Source organism: Megascapheus bottae, chromosome 22, assembly GCF_031878675.1.
Source record: "Megascapheus bottae isolate mThoBot1 chromosome 22, mThoBot2.hap1, whole genome shotgun sequence".
NCBI lineage: Eukaryota > Metazoa > Chordata > Mammalia > Rodentia > Geomyidae > Megascapheus > Megascapheus bottae.
In genome coordinates, this window is record NC_143530.1 from 13,901,869 (window position 1) to 13,922,452 (window position 20,584).

The following is a 20,584-nucleotide window of genomic DNA, read 5'->3' on the forward strand; positions in this document are numbered from 1 at the left end:
CTACAATTCCCAGAAAGCTCTCAAAAAGTTGGTAACCAAAGAGAACTACAGTTCCCAGAAGGTTTTGAATTGGCCTCAGGTGTCCTGTAATCTAACCACCTGCCAGAGTCTGTCACTTAGTGTGTGTGTGTGAGATACCAGGATGTACCAACTCAAGGGGACCTTCCTCTGAACGAGGACGGGGAGTGTCTAGCTTGGTGTGTATGTATCATTTCTAACATAAGCCGTCGGCTGGCCTGTGGCCCACTGAGTGGAGCTTGAGAAGTGTTTGGCAAAATGGTTACTTACTATGGTGTCACTAGACAATAGTCACTCGGGCCGCTGGACTCCCTTGGGTTCTGTAGCACAGGTGACGGCGTCAACCCGCCTGGCATAAGCAAGGAGAGACGTTTAGCTGCAGATTGTGGAAAGAGGAGGCTGCTCTAAGGGACGGAAGACAGCACGCTAGAGCCGGCGAAGAGGAGAGGGGCCTTTATGAACGTCCCCATCGCCGGAGACGAGGCCGGCCCCGAGGCCTCCGAGCTGATCGGCCAGAAAACAAGTCAGCACACGACTCAGGCGGGACAAGCACAGTGGGGCCAGCACAGAAATACAGCCCCTGCTCCCGGGGGAGCCGGGAGGCGAGGACGCCCCCCCCAAGTCAGCTAACGCCAGGGAGGGGCCGAGAGGCTGGGATCCAAGTGTACCTCACGCCGGTTCCCCGCGGAGCTGGGGCTGGAGATGAAGCATCGCCCCCCCGGCCTAGGGGAGCCACAGCCCTAAGCCGAGGCCGTCCTCCCGGGAGAAAAATGGCCAGGCTGCGCGTACCGGCTCCTTTAAGGATCCTCCTCGCCCGCCCTTCCCGGACCACGTGACCCGGGGCGGCCGCGCGCCGGCTCGGCCCCCCGCGCAAGCGGCGATGGCGGCGGCGGCGGGAGCTGCAGCGGCGGCGGCCGCCGAGGTGCGGAAGGGGAGGGGGAGAGGCGGGTGCATGCCCGCGCGCGCGCCCGGGGGAAGCGCGCGCCCGTGCAATGCTCCGGGGGTGCAACGGGGCCGGGGGGCCCGAGCGGGACTTGCAGCAATCCAGGGGGCCAGCACCGGGGGCGGATGAGGGGACGAGGGGGTGGGAGGTGGGGGGAGTGGGCACGGAGGCGCGCATGCAGCCGCCGGCGGCCCCCGGGTGGGCGGCGAGCGCCGGGGCCCCCGGAGCTCGCGCGAGGGGCACGAGGGGCCGTCCACCGGGCTGGGGGGCAGCGGGCGCTGGAGGGGTTGGTGCCCGGGGTCCCCGCGGCCTGGGGGACAAAGGGGGAGCGGCGCGTGCAGCCGGGAGGAGGGGGCGGGGCCGGGGCGCGGAGGCCCCGCCCCCTCCCCCTCCTCTCCTCTCGGCCCCAGAGATGCGGGGTCTGCCGAGAGGGCGGGGGTTGATGCGGGCCCGGGGGAGGGGTCGTGCAGCCCCTCCGGGCAGTCGAGGCCGAGGCAGGGGGGGTCCCCACAGAGGAAGAGGTAGGCCCCGGAGCCTACTGTCTCTTCCCCGGGCCCAGGCGTCTTGGGCCCCCCAACTCCCAGCCGGGCTGACCAGCCCATCGGTTCCTTGTCTCCCCTCTCAGGGGGAGGCCCCCGCTGAGATGGGGGCGCTGCTGCTGGAGAAGGAGCCCCGAGGAGCCACCGAGAGAGGTGAGTGCGGGCCCCGATCGGGCCCAGCCGGACCTTCTTCCTCCCCTCCGGGTAGGATTCCCCGAGCGCTTTTAGCCTGAACTTTTTTTCTCCGCCTCTACAGTCCACGGCTCCTTGGGGGACACCCCTCATGGGGAGGAGACCCTACCCAAGGCCACCCCAGACTCCCTGGAGCCCGGGGGCCCCTCATCTCCGGCCTCAGTCACTGTTACCGTCGGCGACGAAGGGGCTGACACTCCTGTCGGAGCCACGCCGCTCCTCGGGGACGAGCCGGAGAATCTGGAGGGAGATGGGGCCCGAATCCTGTTGGGTAAGAGGCCGGGGGGTGGCGGGGGTGGGGTGGGGGGTCGGTGGGGGGGGTGTCTTCCCGCTCGGCCTTCTTATCGTGGCTTCTCGTCTGTCTGCTGGTCCTCTTTTTCTAGGCCATGCCACAAAGTCGTTCCCCTCTTCTCCCAGCAAGGGGGGTACTTGTCCCAGCCGGGCCAAAATGTCAATGACAGGAGCAGGAAAATCGCCTCCGTCGGTCCAGAGTTTAGCTATGAGGCTGCTGATTATGCCGGGGTCTCAGGGAACTGCAGGAGCAGGGCCTGAACCTCCACCCCCTCCACCGCCTCCTCCTCCACCAGCTAACCCCGAGGGTCAGCCCAAGGTCCACCGAGCCCGGAAAACCATGTCCAAACCAGGAAACGGGCAGGTGAGGGAGGGGACAGGGACGGAGGAGTGGGAGGGAATGGACTCCTTCTGGTGGAGTGGGAAACCGCCGGCAGGCCTTTTCTGTTGTTGTTTTTCTGCTGCCCTACAAGTAGCTTTTAGGCCTGGAGAAAGGCAATCAGGTGCTCCTGGGACTCGTAAGTGTTAAATAAGATTGTGGTGGGCCTCCTATGTTTATCTTCCGGGAATTTTGTTCTTGGGGGAAGGGTGGTAAAAATGGAGGAGACTGACAGCTGTTGGAGAGTGAATCCCATAGTTAATGTAATTACTCTTTTGGTCTAGACCGTGGAACTGCCAGTTCTTCTACCCTACCTTAAGACAAATACTAAAGGAGCTTTTTCAACCCTTCTTAGAAATTACTCCCCCACCGTTTGTAACTTGCTTACTGGGAATTTTGGGGGGGGGATTTTTTTTGGGGGGGGAACTAGGCTTTAGAAATGACTGAGGTAGGCACAAAGGAATCCAGATCCCACTATTTTAAGAGGCCTAGTGTCACTTCATTCTGGGTATGGGTTGAATAGCCTTCCTGGCTTCTTTTTCATTCTTTCTGGTTGATTACATAAAAAACATAAAACTTATCACCTAAATTATTTTTCGATGTTCAATTTATTGTTATTAGTTGCGTTCATAATGTCATGCAACCACTGGTCTACTGGTCTCCATAACCTTTTTTTTTTTTTTCTTTTTTTTTTTTTTTGCTAGACCTGGAGCTTGAAAGCAGGGCCAGACCACTGTCCTTGGGCTTTCTCAAGGCTAGAGCTCTACTGCTTGAGCCTCAGCACCACTTTTTTTCTATGTATGTGGTACCAAGTAATCAAAGCCAGGTCTTTGTGCATGCTAGTCAAGTACTCTACCAGTATGCCAAACTCCTGGTCCTTTTTTTTTTTTTTTCTATTGTCAGTTGTGGGCTTGAACTCAGGGCATAGGTGCTGTACCTAAGCTCTTTAGCTCAAAGCTAATGCTCTACCACTTTGAGCTTCAGCATGACTTCTTGTTTTCTGGTGGTTCATAGGAGATAAGAGTCTCGTCAAGTTTCTTGCCTGGGCTGGCTTTGAACCATGATCCTCACATTTCAGCCACCTGAGTAGCTAGGATTCCAGACATGAGCAGCTGGTATCTGCCGTCACTTTTTTTTTTTTTTTTTTTTTTGGTCAGTCATGGGGCTTGAACTTTGGGTCTGGGCGCCTCCCTGAGCACTTCAGCTCAATGTTACCACCCTACCCCTGAGTCTGGTTGTTGTCCCTGGGTGTTCAAAGCTACCACCCTATCCCTTGAGCCACAGCCCCATTTCCGGTTTTCTAGTGGTTACTTCGAGATAAGAGTCTCATGACTTTAGTGTGCCTAGGCTGGCTTTGAACCTCAATCCTGAGCATCTCAGCCTCCTAAATAGCTTAGGATTACAGGCATGAGCCACCTTGCCTATCGCAGCCATAACTTTTGTTCAAATCTTGTAATAACTCCTCCATTTTCTCCTCTCCCCCAGCCCTGGAAATCACCATTCTTTCTGTTTCTTGGAGTGTGGTTACTCTGACTACCTCATGTAACTATAATTATACCGTATTTTTCTTTTTGTAACTGGTTTATTTTACTTAGCATAATGCTCTCAAGTTTCCTTCATGTTGTAGCATTGTGTCAGAATTTCCTTCCTTTTTAATGTTGAATTTCAAGGACCTAATAGAGTATAGAAATCCACATTTGCTTGGTTATATATATTTGCATATGCACGCATCTATTCTTTGTACTTTAAAGCTTCTCTAAATAGCATTAATAGGTACTATATACATATATATATATATTTTTTTTTTTTTTTTTTTTTTTTTTTTTGCCAGTCCTGGGGCTTGAACTCGGGACCTGTCCTTGGATATTTTTTGCTCAAAACTAGTGTTCTGCCACTTGAGCCACAGTGCCACTTCCAGCTTTTTCTGTGTATATGGAACCAAAGAATGGAACCCAGGGCTTCATGCATGCGAGGCAAGCACTCTGCCACTAGGCCATTATCCTAGCCCCTATGTATGTGTATATATATATTTTTTTTTGGGGGGGGCAGTCCTGGGGCTTGAACTCAGGGCCTGGGTACTGCCACTTGAGCCACAGCACCACTCTGGCTTTTTCTTTTTGTTGTTGTTGTTTTTGTTGTTGTTTGTTTGTTTTATTTTTTGCCAGTCCTGGGCCATGAACTCAGGGCCTGAGCACTGTCCTTGGACTTTCTCAAGGCTAGAGCTCTACCACTTGAGCCTCAGCACCATTTCTGGCTTTTTTCTATGTATGTGGTACCGAGGAATTGAACCCGGGTCTTCATGCATGCTAGGCAAACACTCTACCCCACTCCAGGCCCACTTCCGGCCTTTTCTGTTCATGTGGTATTGAGGAATTGAGCACAGGGATTTATGCATGCTAGGCAAGCACTGAGCCACATCCTCAGCCTGTAAATATTTTTAGGTTGTATTATTTAGAGAATAATGACAAGAAAAACATCAGTATGTGATCAATACAGGCACATTTCTTTTTGTATGTGTGCCAATACGAAAGCTAGAACTTAAGGCCTTGTACTCTCACTTGGCTTTTTTTTTTTTTTTTTTTTGACAGTTCTGGGCTTAAGCTCAGGGCCTGAGCACTGTCCTTGGAGTTTCTCAAGGCTAGAGCTCTACCACTTGAGCCTCAGCACCACTTCCGGCTTTTTTTCTATGTATGTGGTACCAAGAAGTTGAACCTAGGTCTTCGTGCATGCTAGGCAAGCACTCTACCACTAGGCCAAACTCCCGGCCCTCACTTGGCATTTTTGCTCAAGGCTGATACTCTACCACCTGAGCCACACTTCTACTGGCTTTTTGCTAGTTGATTGAAGTTAAAAATTTCAGATTTGTTTCCCTGAACCGACTTCTAACCAAGATCTTCAGATCTCAGCCTCCTGAGAAGCTGGGATTACAAACTAAGATTACATGATTTCTTTTAATTTTGCTTTTATCTATGTGGAACCTGTGGATATATAGGGAAGCCTATATGCACCATAAAATGACACCATTTTGTTTCTGTATCTGTCCATTCGTGGATACTTGGATTGCCCTCATGTGACTGGCCAGTGTGAATGATGCTGCTATGGTTGTGGGTATACAGTGGACCTTGAACCTTGCCTTGAATCTGGTGAAGCTTGTTTTCTCATTTGTAAAATGAGAAGAGCCATCTCAGTGGTGTTGGAGAGAGAAGTGAGCGATGGCATGTTTCCTCCCATTGGGGGGAAAAAAAGGTGTTGACACTTAGTGGAACTTGGCTTACCTTGGCCACCCTGCCTGAGCACCCTGTAGCTGCTCCTTGATCCTGAGCTTAGTCCCTCTTGCTCCAGCCCCCAGTCCCTGAGAAGCGGCCCCCAGAAGTGCAGCATTTCCGCATGAGTGATGATGTGCATTCGCTGGGGAAGGTGACTTCAGGTCAGTCCCATTCTCCACTCCATGTACCCTCCTGTGGCCTGTCCTGGGGTTAGAGTACAGTCATCTCCTTTTCTCTCCTTCCAGAGGTGACCAAAAGGAGGAAGCTGAACTCTGCAGGTAGCCTGGTGAGCCAAAGGGGCCCGACCACTCCATGGGTGAGGGTGGGACTGCTTCAGGGATCCTAGCAGCTGGAACTATATCCTGTCCTTGAGAAACAGTTGCTGGGAAACAGCCAGAAACCTCAAGTTTTCTTTTTCTAGTCAGAGGAGTTGAATTCTGCACGGGGTTCCGGAGAAGTGTCCCTGGAGAAGGGACACCCCCGGTCCCTGGAAGAGTGGGAAACAGTGGTAGGCGATGACTTCAGTCTCTATTATGACTCCTACTCTGTGGATGAACGCGTGGATTCTGACAGTAAGGTGAGCTTGGGGCCCCATATCCTCATCCCACTAGTCTTTTCCAGTTTTCCCCTCTTTCTTTCCTTATCTTCTGAAGGTAGCGGATTCACTCACTGCCCTGTGTTTATCTCTAAGTGTTTCCAGTGTGTACTCCACCCATTCCAGGCCTCCCACTCCTCCCTCCTTCTCCACCCTGGCAGCCATCCTTTGTTTCAGATTGCCACTGCCTTATGATTGTTTTTAGTTTGTTTTTTTCCCTCCCTTTGGCTTGACTGGTAGTTTTTGCTCTTGGTTTTTTGTTTTGTTTATGTGGTACGTAGGAATTGAACCAAGAGCCTTGTGCATGCTAGGCAAGCACTCTACCTCTTGGCCAAATTCCTGGCCCTTTGTTTTTTCTTTTTCATTTTCATTTTCTTTTTTTTTTTTTTGCCAGTCCTGGGGCTTGAACTCACTGTCCTTGGACACTTTTTGCTCAAGGTTAACACTCTGCCAAGGCTAACACTCTGCCACTTGAGCCACAACACCACCTCCAGCTTTTTCTATGTATGTGGTGCCAGGGAATCGAACCCAAGGCTTCATGCATGCTAGGTGAGCACGCTACCACTAGGCCACACTCCCACTTCTCTTGTTTTTGTTTTTTATGGATGATGGGGCTTGAACTCTGGGCCTGGGCATTGTCTCTGAGCTCTTCAGCCCAAGGCTACCACCCTATTCCTTGAGCCACAGCCCCACTTCTCATATTCTTTAGTGTCCAAACTGGCTTTGAACTTCGATCCTCAGATCTCAGCCTCCCGAGTAGCTAAGACTATAGATGTGAGCCATCACACCCAGCATTATTTTTGTTTTTGTGTGTGTGTCAGTACTAAGTGCCAGTTCTTGCTCAGCTTTTTTTTGGGGGGGGGAGGGGGAGAGTCATGGGGCTTGAACTCTGGGCCTTCTGTCCCTGAGCTCTTCAGCTAGGCCTACCTTGTGCCACAGGGCCACTTCTGGTTTTCTAGTGGTTAATTGGAGGTAAGAATCATGCCCCTCAGATCCTGAGTAGCTAGGATTACAGACGTGAGCCTTGCTCAGCTTTTTGACTGGTCGCTAGCACTATAACACTTGAGCCATACCTCTGGTCCAGCTTTTTCGCTGGGTAATTGGACATGGAGTCTTTTGGACTTTCTTCTACCCAGCTGGCTTCAAACCGCAGTCCCCAAATGTCAGCTTCCTGAGTAGCTAGGATTATAGATATGAGCCCATAGCACCCAGTTTTTGTTTGATTTTATATTATATGTTTGCCTATACAATGTGGTTTTGCTATTTTGCCAAACTCCCAGTCCCCCCGCCCTTTTTTTTTTCTTGAGTGGTATGGAACTCAAGCCCTTGCACTACCTAGGCAAATACTCTTATCACTTAAGCCACACCCTTCCACCCTGAACCTTGATCCTCCTGTTTACAATTCCTAAGTAGATGTGGCTGTGTGGCCACATTCTTGTCATTGACTGAATTGGGACTCTCCCTAACATTTTGCTTAGTCTGGCCTCCAACAACAATTTTCCCAATCTCTGCCTCTCCTAAAGTTGAGCTTACAGGCATGTACTGCCATACTGCAGCCCTTCCCTTTGTGTTTTGTTTGTTGGATACTGAGTCTGTCTATGTTGTCAGTGCTGGTCATGAGTTCTAGGCTTAAGGGATCCTCCTTCTCAGTCTCTGGGGTTGCTGGGACTATAGGCACATGCCACTATGTCCAACTTTAACGAGTCCGTTATACCATCAAATATTCTGTCAGTCTTCTTATTTCCTCAGTTATTTCAGAAATAGGCTTCTGGCAAGATCCAAAAGGGAGACAGACATTGGTTTCATTGACAGTTGCCTTATCTAAAGATCATTATGTAGATTTCCTTATCTAAAAAACTAGTGAGAAGCCTGGCTTAGTGGCTCATACCTGTAATCCTAGCTACTCAGAAGGCTGAGATCTGAGGATGGCGATTCAAAGCCAGCTAGGCATTAAAGTCTGTGAGATTCTTATCTCCAATTAACCACTAGAAAAAGAAATAGAAGTGGCACTGTGGCTCAAGGGGTAGGCAGTAGCCTTGAGCTGAAGAGCTCAGGGACAGCAATCCAACATCCAGGCCCAGAACTCAAACCTCACAACCAACAACAAAAAAAAGCTAGTGAGAGCTTCAGGCCTGGAATCCTAGCTACTCTGGAGGTTGAGATCTGAGGGTCTTGATTAGAAGCCAGCCTGGGGGCCAAGAATATGGCCTAGTGGTAGAGTGCTTGCCTGGCATGCATGAAGCCCTGGTTTTGATTCCTCAGTACCACAACACAGAAAAAAATGAAAGAAATGAAAGTGGTGCTGTGGCTAAAGTGGTAGAATGCTAGCCATGAGGAAAACCCAAGGACAGTGCTCAGGCCCCAAGTTCAAGCTCCAGAACTGGCAAAAAAAAAAAAAAACAGCCTGGGAAGATCAATCTGAGAGATTGGGGCACAAAAATTTGTGAGACTATTATTTCCAATTAACCGCCAAAAAGCCAGATTTGGCTTAGGTAGTAAGTTTAGTAAATAGAATGTCAGCCTTGAACAGGCCCTGAGTTCAAGTCCCAAAACTAGTACCAAAACAAAACACTTCACAATTTGCTTGTTAAAGAAACCAAGTCTTTTATGCTGTAGAATCTTCTTTGCATGTCCCTCCTGTTTTGTTATTTTGAAAGTGGGTTCAAGTGCTGCCTCCCATCTAGAATGAATGTTTGGTTATTTTTCATCACATTAACATTGACCCAGCGGTGGGTTCTGGTGATGGCAGCTTGACCCCTTCATTATAGAATTCCTGGTTCGCTTTTCTAAGCAATGTCCCCCTACATGCCTTCTAGAATTTGCTGTTCTTCATGTTACGTTGCCAAGAGCCGCACACATTGTTGAATGTAACTATAACAGCTTTTTAAATGCTGTAGTCTGTGCCCTGTCTTTATCCAACTCTTTCTTTCCTCTTCTGCCTATATTTACCTTCTCCAGGGAGCCTTCCCTGAAGGCCTGCTCCATTATCTGTCCTAGGGGCTAAATAAAATACGCTCCCATAACTTCTCCCCTAGAGGGCACTGTGGCTAGGGGGCAGGGGCTTGGTCATTGTTCCCCTAGACCCATTTTCCTCTCTCCCAGTCTGAAGTTGAAGCTCTGGCTGAGCAACTAAGTGAAGAGGAGGAAGAGGAGGAAGAGGAAGAGGAGGAAGAAGAGGAGGAGGAAGAGGAAGAAGAGGAAGAGGAGGAAGATGAGGAGTCAGGCAATCAGTCAGATAGAGTAAGAATGGAGGCTGGCCTCTCTAGCACAGTGAGTCTTGTGATACTGGGCTGGAGGCCAGGACCTCTAACTCTTTCTTCCTCTACAGAGTGGCTCTAGCGGCAGGCGCAAGGCCAAGAAGAAATGGCGGAAAGATAGCCCATGGGTGAAGCCGTCTCGGAAACGTCGAAAGCGGGAGCCTCCACGGGCCAAGGAGCTGCGAGGTGAGGGTTCTCCTCTGCTCCTTGGTCTCCTCCAGCCCCCCTCCCAGCCCCACAGAGCACGCACGTACACACGTTCATGCATGTACACCGCATGTGCCGCCGCGTCCAGGCCTGTGAGCTCGCACTCTCACTCTCTCTGTCTCTGTGTCAGGAGTGAATGGTGTGGGCTCCTCAGGCCCCAGTGAGTACATGGAAGTCCCTCTGGGGTCCCTGGAGCTGCCCAGCGAGGGGACCCTCTCCCCCAACCACGCTGGTAATTGCCAATTGCTGGGACATGGAGCCACTAGGGGGCGCCCTCTGGGCTGGAGGGAAAGGGAAGGAGGGGAATCCGGCCAGAGCCGGGGTGTTGATGGCAAACTTTGGGGTTCTGGGGCATGGGGGGAGAGGGAGACTAGAAGTAAGAAGAGCCTTCCAGTGGGTGGCGGGAAGGGCCTCTTCAGCGCTACTTTTTCCTCTTATCCAAGGGGTGTCCAATGACACGTCTTCGCTGGAGACGGAGCGCGGCTTTGAGGAGCTGCCCCTCTGCAGCTGCCGCATGGAGGCGCCCAAGATTGACCGAATCAGCGAGAGGGCAGGGCACAAGTGCATGGCTACCGAGAGTGTGGATGGAGAGGTGGGCCCGTGGACCTATGGGAGAAGGACTGGAAGAGACAGCTCCAGGCCCCAGCCTCATGCTCATTTCTCTCCTCACAGCTGTCGGGCTGCAATGCTGCCATCCTCAAACGGGAAACCATGAGGCCCTCCAGCCGCGTGGCCCTGATGGTGCTTTGTGAGACCCACCGGGCCCGCATGGTCAAACACCACTGCTGCCCAGGCTGTGGCTACTTCTGCACAGCAGTAAGTGACTGGTAGGGAAGACAGGTCGCCTGCCCACAGTGGACAGTCTGCCCCCCCCACCAGGTGGACAGTCAGATCGTGTCCTCTCCCTTTTCTAGGGCACCTTCCTGGAATGCCACCCAGACTTCCGGGTAGCCCACCGCTTCCACAAGGCCTGCGTGTCCCAGCTCAATGGGATGGTCTTCTGTCCACACTGTGGAGAAGATGCTTCAGAAGCCCAGGAGGTGACCATCCCACGGGGCGATGGGGGAACCCCCCCGGCTGGAACAGTAGCCCCTGCACCCCCACCGCTGGCACAGGATGCTCCAGGGAGAGCAGATACTTCGCAGCCCAGGTTATTAGCCTTCCGCTGCCAAACTTCCTGTTCCCCACTCTGTCCTCCACCCCCAGACATCAGAACCTTCTCCCACAGTGCCCGCATGAGAGGGCACGGAGAGCCCCGGCGCCCACCCTGTGATCCCCTGGCCGACACCATCGACAGCTCAGGCCCTTCGCTCACCCTGCCCAATGGCGGTTGTCTCTCAGCTGTGGGCCTGCCGCCTGGGCCAGGTCGGGAGGCCCTGGAGAAGGCCCTGGTCATCCAGGAGTCGGAAAGGTGAGTGTTTGGTGCTGTCAGGACAGTGGCCGGGGCTGGGCTCGAGAGGCAGGTATTGCAGTCGATGCTCAAATCTGAGCAGCCCACCTTCTCCACCTCCCTCCCCTGGCAGGCGAAAGAAGCTCCGTTTCCACCCCCGGCAGTTGTACCTGTCTGTGAAGCAGGGGGAGCTGCAGAAGGTGATCCTGATGCTGTGTGAGTGCCCCTCCGCCCGCCCTGGCAACCCTGTCAGGAACTGGGCTCAGGCCAGGAACATAGTCCTTTCCCTTGTGGACCTAGTGCTGTGCTGGGACGGTGGTGACACAGGGGCAGAGGCCACGCCTTCCATCCAGTGTACAGCCAGCAGTACCAAGGAGCCAGCTAGGTGGGCACTCTGCACTTGCCTTACGCTGAGTGCCTGGTGAAGGCCAGTGCAGGGAATGCCCAGCAGGGCAAAGTCTTTCTGGAGGAGGTGCCACCTCACCTCTACCTTGCTAACATCCGTCTCTCCCTGCAGTGGACAACCTGGACCCCAATTTCCAGAGTGACCAGCAGAGCAAGCGCACGGCCCTGCATGCAGCCGCCCAGAAGGGCTCGTTGGAAATATGCCATGTGCTGCTGCAGGTGAGCCAGGACCCCACCCTGGGCCTCACTGACCAGGCCCCTGGAGCCCTCCCCTTCTGCTGCTTTCCCCAGCACCAGTCCTCATGCCCCTCCGTCACAGGCTGGAGCCAACATCAATGCAGTGGATAAGCAGCAGCGGACGCCCCTGATGGAGGCCGTGGTGAACAACCACCTGGATGTGGCACGCTACATGGTGCAGCGTGGCGGATGTGTCTACAGCAAGGTGCGGCAGCCACCAGGGGGCAGGAAATAGGAACAGGGCTTAGGTACCAGCTGAGGGACTCGGCTTCCTATTTCTCTCTCAGGAGGAGGATGGTTCCACGTGCCTCCACCACGCAGCCAAAATCGGGAACTTGGAGATGGTCAGCCTGCTGCTGAGCACCGGACAGGTGGACGTCAACGCCCAGGTCCGCATGAGTTTCCTTGGCCCAGCCTCGGGCTTTGACCCCTTTTAGGCTGTATCACACTGCTCAGTGGGTTCTCCTCTCTTTCCTCTTCATTTGTATTTCTCACCCTTTCTCTTGCTTGCTTTCTCTTGGTCAGTTTTCAGAACAGTGAGTTCTGGGGGGAACGGGGGAGAACAGTGAATTCCTGTCTTAATCTTAGCAAGTGTGTATGCGCTCCTGAGTTTATACATGTCAGCCGTGCTTTAGTTTACCATCTCTGGATGACCCCCTTTGTCTAGAGGAACCCCTAGGCTCATGTAACTTGACCCGTGGCATTTGAGAACATTCTAACCCTTCAGAACATTTTTTTTGCCCCGGGCTCAGAATATAGCATTTCTGTAAGAGAGACTGATTCCATGGTGTGGGAAATACTTTATAATAATAACAGCCTGTGGCTGGGAGTTTGGCCTAGTGGTAGATTGCTTGTCTAGCATGCACGATCCAGGTTGGATTCCTCAGTACCACATATATAGAAAAAGTCAGAAATGGTGCTGTGGCTCAAGTGTAGAGCTCTAGCCTTGAGAAAGTCCAAGGACGGTGCTCAGGGCCTGAGTTCAAGCCAGAACTGGCAAGAAACAAAAACAAAACAAAACAACCAGTCTGTGTACCAGTGGGTGTTTATTGTTGCTGGGCTGTTACCTTTCTAGGACCTCCAGTGATCAGATCCAGTAAACAATGTGTTGGGTGTTTTGTTTTGTTTTTGGTGGTGGAGGTTATGGGGCTTGAACTCTGGCTTGGGCACTGTCTCTGAGCTCTTCAGCTCAAGGCTACTGACCTACCCTTGAGCCACAGCCCCACTTCCTATTTTCTAGTGATTAATTGGAGATAAGAGTCTCTCAGCTTTGTATTGTCTGGGCTGGCTTTGGGACTGGCTTTGAACCACAATCCTCAGATCTCAGCCTCCTGGGAAGCTAGGATTATAGGTGTGAGCTACCAAGCCCAGCTTAACCAACAAATCAGACATGGTAGTTCACATCTGATGCCTGGAGGCTTAGTTTAGACCTCTGTGAAAGGCAGAAATGCCAGACCCTATTTGGAAAGTAAAGCAAAGAAGGGCTAGAAGTGTTGCTCAAGTGGTAGAGTACCTGTCAAACATGAGATCCTGAGTTCAGTTCCCAGTACCCCTCAAAAAAAAGAAAAGAGTTTGCTCAGTTAATTCTCTGCAACCTTTGGCCATGGCCTTTATAAGTCCTGTTTCATAGATGAGGAAACACTAAGGGGCTTGCCCAGGATCCCCTATAGCTTATAGGTGGAGCTGGGGTTCACACTTGGACTGGCTCCAGGGCATTTGGTGAGCTTGCTCTGCTTCTCACCCCCTGTAACCACAGGACAGTGGAGGATGGACCCCCATTATCTGGGCAGCAGAACACAAGCACATCGATGTGATTCGCATGCTGCTCACCCGGGGTGCCGATGTCACCCTCACCGACAATGTGAGTGACACTGGTCAGGGTTGGGAGGAGGTGAGCACAACCCCAGTCCCCTGAGCAAAGTAGAGACTGCCTGTACCCTATGTCTACCATACACCTGCACAGGAGGAGAACATCTGCCTGCACTGGGCCTCCTTCACTGGCAGTGCCGCCATTGCTGAAGTCCTGTTGAATGCCCGCTGTGACCTGCATGCTGTCAACTACCACGGGGACACACCCCTACACATCGCTGCCCGGGAGAGCTACCACGACTGCGTGCTGTGAGCCCCCACTGACCCACCCGTGTCCCTGTCCTGCCTTCCATAGTCCAGGCCCCATCGGCAACTCCATGTCCCCTCCCCAGGTTGTTCTTGTCACGTGGGGCCAACCCTGAGCTACGGAACAAAGAGGGGGACACAGCATGGGACCTGACCCCTGAGCGCTCCGATGTGTGGTTTGCGCTTCAGCTCAACCGCAAGCTGCGGCTTGGGGTGGGAAATCGGGCCATCCGCACTGAGAAAATCATCTGCCGGTGAGCCCCTGCACCCAGAAACATCACTGCCACCTCTCCCGAGACCTCGAACTGCCCTAGACCCCTCTCCTCCTAGTGTTGACACATAGATCAAAATAATTGAGGATATGATTAGAGCCAGGAGGATCCGAGATAGCAAGACAGGACTCTACAGAGAACACAGGCCAGGTGCGGTGGCTCACACCTGTAATCCTAGCTACTCAGGAGGCTGAGATCTGAGGATTACGATTCAAAGCCAGCCCGAGCACTGAAGACCATGAGACTCTTACGTCTAGTTAACCAGAAGTGGTACTGAAGCTCAAGGGATAACTAGGGCAGTAGTCTTGAGCTGAAGAGCTCAGGGACAACGCCCCATGACCAACCATTAGATTACAATTTCAGGGAGAGCCAAGTGGTACCAGATACTAACCAGCTAGCCAGGTTGAATGAAGCAGCAGGATAGATGACTTGACCTTAGATGTTTGAAGCCTGTCTGAGCAACATAGATGGAATTGCAAAAGAATTTCAGAGCTGGTCACCAAGGCTCATACCTGTAATCCTGGATACTTGGGAGACTGAGTGAGATCTGAGGATCAAGGATCACACCTAGCTAGCTGGGCAGGAGCATCTGTAAGCTTATTTCCAATTAACTACCAAATAGCTAGAAATGGAAATGTGGCCCAAGTGGTAGAGTTCCAGCCTTGAGTGAAGAAGCTGAGGCACAGTAGCCTAAACTCTGAGTTCAAACCCAAGAATAGACATGCACTTAAACACACACACACACACACACACACACACACGAGAATTTCAGATGATCAGCTCCACCATATAAGACTGTCCCATGTTGGGCCGGGAGTTTGGCCTAGTGGTAGAGTGCTTGCCTAGCATGCACGAAGACCCGGGTTCGATTCCTTGGTACCACATATATAGAAAAAGCCAGAAGTGGTGCTGAGGCTCAAGTGGTAGAGCTCTAGCCTTGAGAAAAATCCAAGGACAGCGCTCAGGGCCTGAGCTTAAGCCCAGGACTGGCAAAAAAAAAAAAAAAAAAAAAAAAAGACTGTCCCATGCAATATTTGGGAGGTAATTATACTAAAATGTATTTCCATATTAATCTGAAAGTCAAGTTCCACTGAGTATTCCACAGTTTATCTGGCATCCTTGCTCTTGTACCCCCATGAACCTCAGAACCCCTGCTCCCCAGACATAAGGAATATCCTCACATCCAGATTTCTTTTTTTTTTTTGCCAGTCCTGGGGCTTGGATTAGGGCCTGGACACTCAAGGTTAGTGCCACTTGAGCTACAGCACCACCACTTCTGGCTTTTTTTTTTTTTTTCTTTTGCCAGTTCTGTGACTTGAACTCAGGGCCTAAGCACTGTCCTTGGGTTTTCTCAAGGCTAGAACTCTTACCACTTGAGCCACAGCACAACTTCCAGCTTTTACTATGTATGTGGTACTGAGGAATCGAACCCTGGTCTTTGTGCATGCTAGGCAAGCACTCTACCACTAGGCCAAACAAGTCTCTTCTGACTTTTTCCGTGTATATGGTACCAAGGAATCAAACCCAGGACTTCATATATATTAGCCAAGCACTCCACCACTAGGAAGGAATGTTATAGCTCCCTCTCCACACTCCCCTTCCTGCAGGGATGTGGCTCGAGGCTATGAGAACGTGCCAATTCCCTGTGTGAATGGCGTGGATGGGGAACCCTGCCCTGAGGATTACAAGTACATCTCAGAGAACTGTGAGACATCCACCATGAACATCGACCGAAATATCACTCACCTGCAGGTGTGTGGTGGCCTTCCCTCTCCCCAAAACACACCCAGACACACTGAGTGCAGTTGAGCCAGCTGCAAAGGACAGCTGGTCTAGGCCTGGTGAGGGTGTGTCCACACATACCCTAGGCCCCTCCTTTCCTAGATTATACCATGGTGTTATGCGTGTGAGCTCCTGGAGACACTGTCACCAGCCACCACTGAATCCCCCTTCATCCTGGGACCATCCATTACCAGCCACTGTCCTAAAACATGGACCCAGAGAAAGACAATGGTTGGGGGTAGAGGTGGGTGGGGTGGTTGAGCCACTTTCTGCCTCTTCCCAGCACTGCACCTGTGTGGATGACTGTTCCAGCTCCAACTGCCTATGTGGCCAACTCAGCATCCGCTGCTGGTATGACAAGGTACGTGACCCCTTTTTGGCCACGGTCACTCGGCCACTCCATTCCTGCAGAGGAGCTGACCTCAAGCTGGAACTCCCTAGGCTCTGCCCAGTGGCGGGAAGTGACAGAAGGGGCAGGGCAAGACTGGATATTCCTGGGAGGCGGCCAAGTCAGAGCTGGGGCTTTGCGCAGGTGAATGCAAATCCAGTTGGGTGCCTCTGCATTTCCTGGTCTCTGGCCTCAGCGCCCAGCCTCCCCCATAGCTCTCCTCTTGGTTCTAGATCGGGGTCAGCAGTGGCTTTTCCTTTGGAATCTTGGGGATCCTGGGCAGCTGAGGTGAGACCTACACAGAGACCCCCACTGTTTGCCCTGTCATCCTTTGCACCACAGGATGGGAGGCTGCTCCAGGAGTTTAACAAGATCGAGCCCCCCCTGATCTTTGAGTGTAACCAGGCCTGCTCCTGCTGGAGAAACTGCAAGAACCGTGTGGTCCAGAGTGGCATCAAGTGAGACACCTACCCCTGCGGTCCCTACGCCCTGTCTTGTCCTGCCTTGCCTCCCCTGGGCCTTGTCAAGGTCCCTGCACCTAGTACCAGCCTCTCTCCATCCCTAGGGTTCGCCTGCAGCTCTACCGAACAGCCAAGATGGGCTGGGGGGTCCGCGCCCTGCAGACCATCCCCCAGGGGACTTTCATTTGCGAGTGAGTGAGCTTGGGGTACCTTGGCACCTGGGCAGGATGGCTGCCACTGCCCAAGCCTCCCTTTTCCCTCCTCCCTTGAGGGTCCTGTCTCTACTGGCACTCTAGCCGGTCCCCCAACCCCATGCCCCAGAACTGCCGCCACCACTACCTTGTCTTCCTCCCCTACTGTTTGTCCAAGGCTCTCCTCCCTCCTTCCCCCCCTCCCCCAACCCGGGCCAGCTTCCTATCTGGGGTAAATAGCAATTTTTAGATAGACCTGCCTTTGAGGCCTGCTGCACGGCTGTGTGTTCATGGCCAAGTTATTGAATCTTTGAGCTTTATCTTTCTTGTCTATAACATGGAGATGATAATAACTACCTTCCCATCATCACCTTAGGGAGGGAAAGCCCTTGTTTGCCTTTCAGAGGGATTATCTGGTTTCTCTCTGTGATACATGCCCTATCAATGTCTCACTTAAGTAGCCCCTTCCTCTGAGCCTTAACCTCTCTAGGGTCTGTTCACTGCTTGTCCATGTTAAAACCTGCCCTTAGGGCCAGGAGCGTGGTCTAGTGGTAGAGTGCTTGCCTCGCATGCACAAAGCCCTGGGTTTAATTCCTTGGTATCACATACCCAGAAAACACCAAAAGTGCTGCTGTGGCTCAAGTGGCAGAATGCTAACCTTGAGCTGGACAGTGCCCAGGCCCTGAGTTCAAGCCCCAGGACTGGCTAAGAAAAACCGCCCTGCCTTCCCCTCTGCTCCCAGTGCTTACCCCACTCCCTCATGGCTTCTGTCTGCCCCAAGCATGATGCTACCCTCGTATCCATTGTTGCTCTTCACCAGCTCCTCCTCCCTCTACTGTCCTCGCCCCAGAGTTCCTCACCCTCTCTCTTCCTCTCTCCAGCAGCCTAGCCCTTCCCCTGCCACCTGCTGGGTGGTTCCTCCTACACAAACCTCAAGCAAATGGCCCTCCCAGCAGTCCCTGGGAACTAATCCTCTCACCCTCCCCTTCATCCTCTTCTCTTTCCCCCATTGCTGCAGAGCTTCCTGGGCCCATCAGCATAGGATTTCCCACACGTGCCAGTCCCACTCACTGGTGTTCAGCTGGCGGAATCATGTCCCTCACATGTCCCACTTCCTCCTTCTGGTGTTTCCCTTTCCCCAGTAATGTCCACTTCCGTGGATCCACTCTGTCCTGGGTTACCCACTGTAGCCCCTGTGGTGTTAACCTGGCACTCTGCAGACAGTGGTGGACAGCTGAGGAGTGGAAAAGGATTGTGTGGGGTTGTGAGGAGAGACAGGGTCTGGAGCCACTTCCCAACAACACCTGCTCCCCCTCAGAACCGTGATTCCTACCCAACAGGTACGTCGGGGAGCTGATCTCTGATGCCGAGGCCGATGTGAGAGAGGATGACTCCTACCTCTTTGACCTGGACAACAAGGTGGGCAGGTGACACCTCCTCTGTCTCTTCTGCTTCCATGGGATGGGTTTCTGGAGGCTCTGGGAAGTCAGCAGGTGGAAACCTGGGTGGGAGGACTGGGTGGCCAGTGGGGATAGATATGGTAAGGGTACTCTTCCCCCCCACCCCCAGGATGGAGAGGTATACTGCATCGATGCCCGTTACTATGGCAACATCAGCCGCTTCATCAACCACCTGTGTGATCCCAACATCATCCCTGTTCGAGTCTTCATGCTGCACCAAGACCTGCGATTTCCACGCATTGCTTTCTTCAGTTCCCGAGACATTCGGACTGGGGAGGAACTAGGGTGAGGCGTCTCAGGCAGTACCTGGGATGGGAAAGTCTAGTGTGCCCTTTAGAGGGCTCCTCAAAATAGAATCTAAGACCAGGCACCAGAGACTCCTGCCTGTAACCTTTAGCTACTCAGGAGGCTGAGATCTCGCTATTGCATTCAAAGCCAGCCTGAGCAAATACGTCTGTGAGATGCTATCTCTAAAATAACTAGTGAAAAAGCAGAACTGGAAGTGTGGCTAAAGTGATGTAGCGTTAAAAATGAAGAGCTGAAGGTGTGGCTCAAGTGGGAGGTAGACCAGTAGCCATGTGTGGAAAAGCCCTGCAAGAACTTGAGGCCCTGAGCTTCAGGCCCCTGTACCAGCATACCAAAAGGGGGGGGGGGGGAAGGTGTCTATCCGGGTGTGGCTGTACATACCTGTGATCACACTTGGGAGGGAGAGGCAGGAATACCATGAGTTGGAGGCCAGCTTGGGCAATTTAGCAAGACTTCCCTCTCAAAATAAAAATTTGAACTAGGCACCATTAGCTTATGCCTATAATCCTAGCTGCTCGGGAAACTGAGATCAGAGAATTGGAGTTCAAAGAGAGCCCAGGCCAAAAAAAAAAAAAAAAAAAATAGACAAATAAACAAGAACTTTGGGAGTAGGGTGGTAGCCTTGAGCTGAAGAGCTCAAGGACAGCGCCCTACGGACGAGATAACACATATACTTTGAAAGTAGAGGTATGGTTCAAATGGTAGAGCATTTTGAGCAAAAAAGTCAGGCAAAAAGCGCAAGGCAAGGCTTTTGAGTTCGTGTCCCACTACCAGCATTTAAAACCAACAACAAAAAAAAGGAATGGAAATGTAGCTCATTGGTAGAATGCCCAGCATGTTCAAGGTCCTGGGTTCAATTCCAGGCACCATGAAAAAAAGCCCTGAGCCTGAGACTCAGATTCTGGCTCACTTAGCTGAGAGGCTCAGGCGCCTCCGTTTTTAATGAATTTCCATGGCAGTGCTGAAGCTTCACCTCTCAAGTCTACAAGGACTTGAGAACCATCTAGAAGGGCCTACGTCTCTCCTGGGGACAGATCTGCAGGATCTTTCGGGTGGGTTCTTGGTGTCTGGTCAAGATTCCACAAGATCCTGTGCTCCTCTAACAGGTTTGACTATGGTGACCGCTTTTGGGACATTAAAAGCAAATACTTCACCTGTCAGTGTGGCTCTGAGAAGTGCAAGCACTCAGCTGAGGCCATTGCCTTGGAGCAGAGCCGGCTGGCCCGCCTGGACCCCCACCCTGAGCTACTGCCAGAGCTCGGCTCCCTGCCCCCTGTCAACTCTTGAGAATGGACCGTACCCTCCCTTCTCTGACACTGGTGGCCACCAGCTCAACAGCCCTCTGTCACTCGACGCTCACAGCCCCAGCTTGGGGCACTGCCACTTTACCCACTGCCCTTTACACATTCCTCCATCAGAGACCCCAACCAGGCCCTGGAGGTCTGCAAGCCCCTCATCCGAAGCTGGTTCAGCCCTGAGAGTGAGCAACTCCAGGGCTAGCCATCCTCACCCCCATGTTAGTTAGTTTGGTGAATTAAAATTGGGCCTCTGTGCCAACTGGTTTTCTTTGTTCTCAATAAATGTTGGGTTTGGTAATAACGTTGTCTGAGTGATTGTGGGGAGGGGAGGAGGAAGCACACAGCCAGAGGGATTGTGGGTCCCAGGGGCACAGTGGAGTGGGATACTGCCTTATTGGGGTGGAGGTGGGGTTCGCAGGCAGCATGCTCTAGTCAAGGACTTAAAGGTAAATCTCAACATATTGTTTTTTGGCCCGGAGGCGGGGGCATCATCATTGAGTGATACTTTGCAAAATTCTGGAACACATTAGGTCCTTACAGCTGTGACACTCCCAGCAAAGCAGCTGATTCCTTTCTCGGCGCGCTGCCTGGT

General features: G+C 52.4%; 1 protein-coding gene across 10 annotated transcripts; it reads left to right on the top strand.

The window, feature by feature from the left end:
• Positions 1-284: 284 nt before the first annotated feature.
• On the top strand, positions 285-20,293 carry Ehmt2 (euchromatic histone lysine methyltransferase 2). Of its 10 annotated transcripts, none has more exons than XM_090355951.1 (28): positions 285-940; positions 1,587-1,653; positions 1,757-1,963; positions 2,076-2,347; positions 5,690-5,789; positions 5,874-5,914; positions 6,050-6,205; positions 9,326-9,463; positions 9,552-9,666; positions 9,818-9,919; positions 10,131-10,279; positions 10,360-10,503; positions 10,602-10,837; positions 10,916-11,098; positions 11,181-11,293; positions 11,595-11,701; positions 11,802-11,924; positions 12,007-12,108; positions 13,476-13,580; positions 13,683-13,837; positions 13,921-14,088; positions 15,714-15,858; positions 16,172-16,249; positions 16,619-16,734; positions 16,842-16,928; positions 18,269-18,347; positions 18,498-18,673; positions 19,801-20,293. In XM_090355951.1, the coding sequence occupies exons 1-28, from the start codon at positions 899-901 to the stop codon at positions 19,979-19,981; spliced, it is 3,687 nt and encodes a 1,228-aa protein (XP_090212077.1). In that variant the 5' UTR covers positions 285-898; the 3' UTR covers positions 19,982-20,293. The 10 variants fall into 10 exon arrangements, with proteins under 10 accessions (XP_090212077.1, XP_090212078.1, XP_090212079.1 ...); XM_090355952.1 differs by having other exon boundaries at positions 5,705-5,789; XM_090355953.1 differs by having other exon boundaries at positions 286-940; positions 5,705-5,789; positions 11,211-11,293.
• The last annotated feature ends 291 nt before the right edge of the window (positions 20,294-20,584 follow it).

Coding starts and splice junctions, on each gene's coding strand:
- Ehmt2 (XM_090355945.1), top strand. CDS start 1,011: ATGCTCCGGGGGTGCAACGGGGCCGGGGGGCCCGAGCGGGACTTGCAG. Junction 16,735..16,841: donor GTGGTCCAGAGTGGCATCAA/GTGAGACACCTA, acceptor CTCCATCCCTAG/GGTTCGCCTGCAGCTCTACC. Junction 16,929..18,268: donor CAGGGGACTTTCATTTGCGA/GTGAGTGAGCTT, acceptor CCTACCCAACAG/GTACGTCGGGGAGCTGATCT.